The sequence below is a fragment of the Cnephaeus nilssonii genome (assembly GCF_951640355.1).
Source record: "Cnephaeus nilssonii genome assembly, chromosome: 8".
In the NCBI taxonomy this organism is placed as follows: Eukaryota; Metazoa; Chordata; class Mammalia; order Chiroptera; family Vespertilionidae; genus Cnephaeus; species Cnephaeus nilssonii.
In genome coordinates, this window is record NC_137079.1 from 26,056,750 (window position 1) to 26,066,749 (window position 10,000).

The 10,000-nt window shown below is 51.6% G+C and overlaps 1 protein-coding gene across 1 annotated transcript in view; it reads right to left on the reverse strand.

Annotated features, from left to right (window-relative positions):
- Window positions 1-10,000, reverse strand: part of ANK1 (ankyrin 1) — a gene marked incomplete at its 5' end in the record, with an annotated part of 198,141 nt that overhangs the window by 40,719 nt on the left and 147,422 nt on the right. Inside the window, 5 exon segments of the mRNA XM_079779383.1 lie at window positions 945-1,043; window positions 2,716-2,913; window positions 7,074-7,172; window positions 8,080-8,178; window positions 8,771-8,968. Of these exon segments, the coding sequence (XP_079635509.1) occupies window positions 945-1,043; window positions 2,716-2,913; window positions 7,074-7,172; window positions 8,080-8,178; window positions 8,771-8,968 (693 nt within the window).

The window sequence follows — 10,000 nt, forward strand, 5'->3', positions numbered from 1 at the left end:
GCTGAACCCCGAGTAATGATATGGCTTTGGGACCTACCAGGTCCTAACCCACAGAATAGGGTCTCTCAGGCCAGGGCCCCAAAAGACTAAACTGGGCCCACAAGAGAAGCTTCAGAAATCCAGAACATCCTTGGTTTCCAAGCAGATTCCTGTTGAGGCTGCAAACAACTGGGGATAAAATACAGTTTCTAGATTTTTCTCAGGGAAGACCTCACGCCATGTTGTTGACTGGTGTTCCTGTGGAACTTCGGGGGTGGGGTGGGGTTGGAGGGGTGTCACACTGTCCCTTCTTTAACACAGCTGCCTCGTGGCAAAAAGGAATAGAATGCCACTTCTTCAACGAAGCCTCCTTCTTCTACCAAATGGAAACACTCTCCCCCTTTGTGCTTCGAGTGGCTCTCTGGGGCCTCTCTTACTCAGGAAATCACGTTAGGCTGTCCCTTCTTGCCTCGGACAGTCACCCCCACACTAAGCTACAGATGCCTCGAGGCAGACTCACTGCCCGGGCTGTGCATGGCTATCCTCAGTCACCTCACGGAGCATCTTACACACAGAGAGCTCCATAGAAAGCTGAGCTGCATTTGACTGAACGCTGGAATAAAAGGCTGCATTTTCTAGTGAATCCTGGGAAGCCTGGCGTTTTGATACCCAGCTCATGTACCAGTAAGACAGGTCTTGGGATCATGATTAAACGTTTCTCTCAGTTTCTCACTATAGAGGCTCAAAGGTCTAGCAAACTTCAAAATTCCCAACTGGAAAGTGAGGCGATGAGGATTGGTGTCTTCAAACTCCACTGCCACCCCTAGGAAGCGGTAGAGCAGAATACGTCACAGCGTCCTTGGCGTTTCTACGCTCTGAGGAGGAGTCAGTTCTGAAGCGTGAGGGAGGCAGGCACTGGGCAGGGCGATGGGCGCACACAGGGAGGGAGGGTGGGGGAGCCTTACCCGGGTGGGGGCGTCCACCGTGACACCGTGTTTGATCAGCACGTCTGCCACTGAAACGTGGCCTTCTTGTGCTACCAGGTGGAGGGGGGTGAGTCCGCTCTGGAAAGAAAAAGAATTGCATCATCTCGTAGCCAGTGAAGCGTTCCAGGCCACAAAGAAAGAGCGGAGGTCTGGGAGCCGAACCCGGCTCTGCGGCCGCCAACCAGCAAAGCTCCCCCAGCTCTGAGCCTTCGTACCCTCCTCTAAAACATGAGGTTAAAGTCAGTCAGAGGTCAGCAACATTTTCTGTTAAGGGCCTGGTCGTCAATATTTTCGGCTTGTATCTCTCTTGCAACTACCCAACTCTGCCAGTTACAGTGAGAAAGCGGGGATGGCCGACACATGAACAAATGGGGCATGTGTGTTCCAACAAAACTTTATTTGCACCAACAAGTGGTGGGCCGGATTGGGCCAATAGGTCCCCGTTTGCTGGCCTCTGAACCAGATGAGCTTTCTGTACTTTCCAATTGTAACAGTCCCTGTTCCCAAGATTCAAGATGAACCTCGGAGCCTTTCGTTTCCTTATCTAGAAAATACGGATTATCGCTGATCTATTCAAGAGCAAAGTAAAGAGCTCTTGAAAAAAGATGAAAATGCACTGAAAAGTACGATGTGCCATCTAATTAGATCACAGCCAGTGTTGCACTGTGAAAAGGATAGAGGATCTCTTGCTGGGACTAAAAACACCATATTCTTGGACTTCTCCTCAGAGCTTCCTCGTGAGGATAGTCATGCACCAGAGATCTCGTTTGATTTGTGCACACTCCCCCAAAATGTCAGACAATGCATGCTTTTCTGAAGCTGTATTATGTTCATTTATCATCTAAAGAAGTGGCTCTGCGTAGTGTATGAAAGGTCCAGAATAGGCAAGTTCATAGTGACAGAAAGTGCCAGGGACTGGGGGGTTTGGTGGACATGGGAAGTGACAGCTAATGGGTATGAGGTTTCCTTTTGGGGTGATGGAAATGTTCTGAAATTAGACAGTGGTGATGGCTGCCCAATTCTACAACTATACCAAAAACCACTGAATAGTACAATGCAAACGGGTGAATTTTACAGCATGTGAATTAGAGTTCAATAAAACTATTTTTAAAAAGAAGTGACTCTTAGTTTTTCTTGGGTCATGCATCCCTTGGAGAGGCCAATGAAAACTATGAAGACTTTATCCAGAAAATGCTCACAGGCCCATCTTCCCAAAATGTTGTGTACAGATCTGAAAGGTTTCAGACTCATATGCTAGCAATCCCTGGATAGAGAATTCCTATTTTAATGTAAAGACTGGCATTTTAAAAAAATATCCTCCCTACTGAAAAAGAATAGTTAGTACCAAATTACTAAATATATTCCTGAATGTCATACTGGCCTGCGTTTGGGAATGTGTATTGTGGATTTTATTATTGACCTTTTTGCTGATTCTTGAACCCATCTTTTTAAAAAGAGTCAGCAAAGGCTTTGGCATCAGATAGGCTCGGGGTCATGTAACCTTAGGAATACGCAACCTCTCAGAATCTGTTTTTTTTTTTCCACTTATAAAACTAAGATAAAAGCTACAAAGGGCTGCTGTAAGGATTGCACACACACACACACACACACACACACACACACACACACACACCACCTAATTCAGAACCTGGGCACCCAGGGGGTGCCCGATATTCAGACATAATGTCCAGCTCGCTAACACGAAACCATGGCTGAGACCCCAGGGCCAGCCAGGAGGCACCGTGTTTACCTTGTTCCCCAGGTTGCCGTTGGCTTGTTTGGAGAGTAGCAGGGCCACCATCTCTGCATGACCCTCCTGGGCAGCCAGGTGAAGGGGTGTCACGCCTTGCACCGACTCTGCATTCGGGGACGCCCCGTACTGCAGCAGATTGCGGGCCACCTCCATCTGGTTCTGCTTGGCAGCGATGTGCAAAGGGGTGTAGCCATTCTGAAACAGAAGGATGGTTCCAGGAATGCTCAGCAGAGGACGTGAGCACCTGCCTCACATTTAATCCTCTGGGGTCGGGGGGATTAGGCCTGGGCCTTGGCTGGCTGGACACCGCCCCCCCCCCCCCCGCCCCCTCCCCCCAAGCAGGGCTGGTGTCACCCAGGAGGGCAACTTCAGGAAACAAATAAACGAACCAAGTCTATGTGATTTGGAGCCGGTGAAGTTCTGTGCCTTTTCTCACCATCTATTTTCTCTACCGGGCTCTGATAAACTGCTGTGCAGGGAGTGCTCTCACTAACAGATGCTGGGGTGCAAGTAGGCTGCCTATAGAACCCCTAGAAAACTAGGTAAGTAAGAAAATACAAGGTTCCCTCTCCCTCCTTCCTGCTTTAAGCACAACCCCCCAACATTTCATAAAGGAGAAGCTGCGGAGCCCTTCTTTCCCTGTGCGCTGGGCCACGTGCTCCCTGGACTTGCCGGCTTCAGGCAGGTGGAGGAAGAGGACACGCGCCCGGCAAGGAACTTGGAAACGTGGAGTCGGTTCTGTTCCGCTCTGACTAGCCGTGCAATGCATGCAAGCTCTTCAGCAACGTCTAGACTTCCGTTTGTATTTTTTAAGCCATGAAAGGTGGATAATAACATCTACCTTGTTCTCAAAGTTGTTGAATAGATCGAATACAGTAATATTTGAAGGCACTTTCCAAAATTAAGATATAAGAGTCATTTCCCACTGGCACGGCTCAGTGGTTGAGCATCCACTTATGATCCAGGTCACGGTTCGATTCCTGGTCAGGGCACAGGCCTGGATTGTGGGCTCGATCCCCAGTGTGGGGCGTGCAGAAAGCAGCCAGTCAATGCTTCTCCCTCATTATTGATGTTTCTGCCTCTCTCTCCCTCTCCCTTCCTCTCTGAAATCAATAAAAATATATTTATTTTAAAAAGATGTAAGAGTAATAAAGCTTGGTATGGCCCACAAGATGTGTCTAGTCCACGATGAGATAAAGGAGCTGGCCCCAATGTCAGCTGTGTCACCGTGCACTATGTATTCAGCCGGCCTTTCTTTTTCCTTTTCTTTTTGGTGGTAGGACTTTCTCAATGAAGGAAGCAGAGCGTAGATTTACGTCCAGGAGTAGGCGCCTTACCCCACTGCGGACAGGTGACCATGACTTTGATCGTCACCGTCACCACTGAAACCACCTTCACTTACATCGTCCCTCTTGAGCGTCACTGCCACCATGTAGGCCTTTTGATTATTTCCCCCCTTTGTGGATAAATAAGCCAGTTCTCTGGGAGGCCAAGTGCCTTATCCGATGTCACCTAGTCAATGGAACAGCCGCTGGCCCGAGCCTGGCCTTCTGCCTCCAGATCCCAGCTTCTTCCAGCGGGGCCTGCGCTTCTAACACTTCCATGTGTCTGAGAGCACTCGAGGTCTTGTTAAAATGCAGATCCTGACCCAGAAGCTCTAGGGGGACCCAAGATTCTGCGTTCCTAACAAGCTCCCCGGTGATGCTGATGCTGATGGTCTGAGAGCCACACTTTGAGGATCATGGTCCCAAAGCACTCAGGGCCCAGGGAGGTGCCAGGCCTGAGGGCCTCAGAGCAGGACCATGACTGTGTGAGCACATGTCCACCCAGCCCCAGAGCAGATGGCATAAGGCATATGGGCCCCCACCCTGCCAGCATGCTTCGTGCGGTCCCAGAGAACTGAGTCTCTCCTGCCAGCCACGGTCTTACTGGAGAAACCAACATTTCTGATTCTGCCAGGATCACTGATGAGAAAATAGGAAAAGGCGGGGGGGGGGGGGGGGTGGGCCTGACCAATACAGTTTTATAGCACTGGGGGACAGGGGCAGAGCCATCTGCCAAGTGGGTTTTCATGGAGAAATGAAAAGTTGCAACTTACCCAAAAAATGAAATTGAATTAAAAAATCATTCCCTTTAAATAATTATGTAAGGTAATTCATTAGAGTGTTTCTCCTTTTTAATTTGATTATGTTATGAGAAACATTAAATTCTTCTTTGTAGGTTGTTTTCCCATGACAAGATGGCATTTTGATATAATAAAGGTAATTAAACAAAATGAATTTTGTACTATATCAAAAGAGAGCGAAGAAAAGAGGTGTGAGAGATCACTCTCTCTACGGTGAGTGTCGGGGAATGTCTGCTCAGTACAGCTGTCAGGGTGAGCTGGGAGGAGGCCGCTGAACACCTAGCTGGGTGCCTGGCCCACAGCAGGCAGTCACTACATAAAAGCAACGATGACTAGGACTTCTGTTCCTGCACAAAGGACAGTAACTGGAGCAATTGGAAGTCTATTCATGGAAGTATGTTAGGAGTCCCAGGCTCTTGGGCAGCTGTGGATGTCACACTGGCAAGGATAGTACCCTGTCCCGCCAAAGGGCAAGCGGGCCCTGGAGGTGGCTCTGGCTGCCAGGTGACCGAGGTTAAAGCTGAGATACAAATGCCAGTCTCAAAAACAGGACTGCTCCTCTGAGCTTTCCCGAAACCAGGACTGAAGGGAATGAATGACCTGTAGGTGACAAGGACAAGGAGTAAGGAGGCAGGAGAGTCAGGGAGAGGTCAGGGAGGGTGAGGTGCCAGGCAAAGGCTCTGCTTTCCCCAGGAAATGAGCTCATCCAAAGGCGTGCCCGCTGGAGAGAGAGCTGCCGAAATGTTAGAACAACATTAGCATCAAAATTAGAAAGGGGAGGGTTTGGTTTGGGTGCAGAGAGATTTGCATGAGAAATTCTACAAAATTGCCAGACGACTTGGTAAACTATTTTTTGCCATGGAAACAAAACCCATCTGTACAGTGTTTGTGCTTGGATAAATCTCTCTTTAAATACCACGAACCTGGCTCGGGTTTCTTTGCTACAAGGAGGGGGTGGGAGGAGGAGGGGAGCCCAGCTTTTTATTTTTAGACGCAGGAGTAAGTCACATCATAGCAGGGCCGCATGCTCTGTCTACACAGTGACGTGGGCTTTGCTACAACAGCGGCGGGGACGGGAGCCCAAGGAGACAGGGGCACCTGGGAGACACTGCCCGCAGACAGGGAGGCTGTAAAATGCAGAGGAGCATCCATTCTGAAGAGGGAAGGCAAACGGCAAGCCCGCACTGATCCTCCCTGACTGCCCTGCGTCCCCACGAAGTCGGCAGGTGTCAGCTGGACCCGCACACCAACGCACCTGACAGCCCACTCCTGCGGCTTGGCTGAGCTCTGGGGTTTGCTCCCCCAGAAATTATCCCTCCGAGTCTCGGCCGCCCTACCGGCTGGCGGCTGGCGAGCTCCAGAATGCAGGGACTGCCTGTGTCCTTACCCAAGCCCTGCTCCCTCGCCTGGTCCCTCCTCCTAGAGCGGCCACCAGCCCCACAGCGACCCTCTCCTCCCAGACAACCACTGCACACCCTCTCGTCCCACAGGGGGCAGCCTGTCCCCAAAAAATGATCCTCTGTCCAGCTTCCTCCCAACACCTTGGATCACCCCACCCCCACCCGCCAATCTGGTCTTACATAAGCCAGCCTGTCAGCTCCCTTTCCTCCCTTCCCTTAGGTGGCCAGGAGGCTGCTGCCCTGAGCTGGCGTTTCAGAGGCTGCAGGAGGCCGGCACACTGAACATGCGTCTACATGTGACATACATGGCTGTGCCTCGTTTAAAAACACCACCACCTAAAAGTCCGAACTCACAAGAGGAATAGCTTGCGGGGAGGAAGGGATATTCACATTCAAAATGGGTCCCTTTCTTCAAGGTTCCGGCAAGTTCACTCACAGCCCCGCATAGTTCTCAACATGCGGTCATTGCGCTGGAGCGAGACTGGCGGGGACGGACCCCACGTGGAGGCGCCTGTGCGTGCTGACCTTGGACGGCCCACGTGCAAAACTCAGCGGACACTCAGCGCTTCGGGGACACGTTATGGTGTAAAAAGAATCCACCTCTGTGAGGCAGCCTGATGCTAAGAAGTGTTTCCCACTTCCCACCCACTCCTGGTCCCCAGACAGCGGCAACTATACTGCAGGGAAGAGCTGAGAAAGGGGGGCGAGATTTCTGAGGCAAAAATAAAAGCAAAACCCCCGAGCCCTCTGGCTGCTTCTGGAACAGCCCTCCCGGGAGGAAGGCAGGCAGCTGCGCTCCGGGCCCTGCTGCGGGGACCGGGGAGGCTTACCCAAGCAGGACTGTGTGGGGAGCCGCCCCGCGGGAGCAGCAGCTTGACGATGTCCAGGTGGTTGTGATGGACGGCCACGTGCAGGGGAGTCAGGCCGTTCTGCGGGGGGAGCGGGGACGACAGAGAGAACAGCCTTCACTCAGTGGACTTTCTTCTTAGAGATCCCCTTAGCTACAGCAGCACCATGCTGGGGTCCACGTCACTTCTTTTGTGCAGGTAAAATCTGGTTAAAATCATTCCGGAACGCCCTGGCTCGTTTGCTCAATGGTTAGAGCACTGGCCCATGGACCAAAGCAGTGGCCGGCAAACTGCGGCTCGCGAGCCACATGCGGCTCTTGGGCCCCTTGAGTGTGGCTCTTCCACAAAAGACCACGGCCTGGGCGAGTGTATTTTGAAGAAGTGGCGTTAGAAGAAGTTTAAGTTTAAAAAATTTGGCTCTCAAAAGAAATGTCAATCGTTGTACTGTTGATATTTGGCTCTGTTGACTAATGAGTTTGCCGACCACTGGACCAAAGGATTGTAGGTTTGATTGCCGGTCAAGGGCACATACCTGGGTCAGGGCGTGTGTGGGAGGCAGCCAATCAAGGTGTCTCTCCCTTTCTCTTTCCTTCCCTCCCTCCCATCCCCTCACTCTAAAAAAAAATCAATGGGGCAAATAAAATACTCCTGTGTGGATTAACAACAACAACACAATCATTCCAGAACCAATCTTGATCAGAAGTCACTAAGGGCATAAGCAGCCGGACCCAGGGCCACCTCCTCACTCCTGCTGGGCCCGATGCGGCAGCACCATCAGCACACTCGCTCCAAGAAGCCCACCGGGTCTTTCTAGAAGGTCAAGGCCTTTGACAGAAAGACCAGTCTTCCTAAAGGTCATTCTCTCTGGATAGCTGCCCATTGAGAAGATGGAGAAGATGGGCTTAGGCAAGTGGTGCCCTTCACAAGTAGTGAGTTTACCTTTTGCTCCGGCTTCTAGCCCGAGAGAGGGAGGCGAGGGCACACTCACCTTTCCGGCCGCATTAGGGTGTGCGTCCCGCTCCAGCAGCACCTCTGCCACCCGAGCCTTCCCGTACTTGGCCGCCACATGGAGAGGGGTAAATCCTTTCTGAGGAGAAACACAGGCTGTCAGAGCCACGGGAGCCACAGCCGTCCTCCCTGGAGCAAGGGCCAGGGCAGAGGAGGTGTCCCCCCTTAACAAGCGTGGAGACGCCTGTCAAATAAAGGACCCCGAATTTCTGATCCCTCCGAGAGGCCACAGGAATCGCAGGTTTCCTCCCCCACCCCCAGCCCGCCCTTCTCGTAGTGAGCAGAAAACCATCTTTTGTTGTGATTTGACCGTTAGCTTGTTGAAGGCAGGGGCTGAGTCTTACTCCCAATATCCCAAAACCTGCTGGTTTGTCTAGAGGAGGTGCTGAGCCAATAGCGATTGTGAGATAAATGCATGAAGGTCGAGTGGGTGAATGGGAAACTACAGTCCACCCCGTTTCTGGGGCAGAACCATGACATAGCAGGCTCCCAAATGATGGCCAGTCCTGTGGGTGCTGGCCCAGCCCTCCCCCCGCTGCCTCTACCCCCTGTTTACAGCACAATTAAGGCAACACAGAGGGTCAGGAGGGAATGCCCCTCCCTTGCCCCCAGGCCCAGCAGTGAGTGGCCTGGGGTAGTCACCGCTAGAGAACAGGAGGAGGAGGCTGTACCTTGGTCATGCATGCCTGGGACGCTTCCTTTTCCAGAAGGGCCAGAGCCGTCTCCACGTGGCCCTCTCGAGCTGCAATGTGCAGGGGGGTGTGCCCGGCAGTGGTGGCCAGGTTGGGGTTGGCACTGTTTTCTAGCAGGAGCTTCACCATGTTTGTATGGCCAATGCGAGCTGCACAGTGAAGGGGGGTCTGGTCATCCTGGAACCCAGAGTGGAAAAGAAGAAGAGGGGATACCAAGGTTAACTAATCCAACGCTCCATCTTACAAAGAAGGGAGGTGATGCCCAGAGAGTTAAGTGACTTTCTCAAGGTCACACAGCTAGTTACATAGAGAGGTGGCATCCAAATCACCTCTTTGAGTTATAGAAACTGATATGCTATCTCCTATTTAATCCTTACAACCACCTCTCAAGTTAGTAGTTATTTCTACCTACTTGCCCCTAGGCTCAGCCTTCCCATCTGTGAAGTGGGAATAATAATATCAACCTCCTAGGACTATGGTTAGGATCAAGCAGCATGTGGATAAGATGTTTCACACAGTGTTTGGGAGGTGATACGCTCTCAACAAGTTGTAGTGATGATTACCGTGTTCAGCCCAATCTGAGTGGACCTCATCTATCTCTTTGACACTGCTTTGGGTTTCTCTATGCCAAGGGTCATTAGAGTCTAAACTTCTGAAGGGGAAACATGACATCTTCACCCCATCCCAACCCTTCCTGTTCATGCCTGATGCTGAAGGGGTTCAGTGGGTGAGGTCTCTGTGTTGTTGGGCCCAGCTGTGGGGGGGTGGGGGGAGCCTCCCTCACGTGGCCCAACCAGAAACCAGAGTCTTAACTCTAAGCAGAGCTTCTGCCACCTGTGGGGTAGGGAAGTCTGGTCTTGGCCAAAGCCAAACAACCTCCTGACTCAGCAGCTAGTCTTAGTCTTCACCCACCAGCCCCTCAACATGCCTCTTACAACAAGGGGGAGGCGTCCGTTTTTAGATCAAGTCATTCCTGACTGGTTTTCACTGGCAACACTTTCTTTAAAAAGTCACTTCTCTTCTTATACCACGACTGTAACCACCCTGAAACCCTTTCAGCCCAATAAGCACTGCAGGCCAGGCACGCTCCTGGACTTGCATCATCCTGAAGACACGTAGCTCTGAGCAAACCCGTCTCTGGCCTTGTCAGGACCCCTGCCAAGCAGGACTGAGTGTTTAGTGTGATGGCCACGGGAACGTCAAGGAATC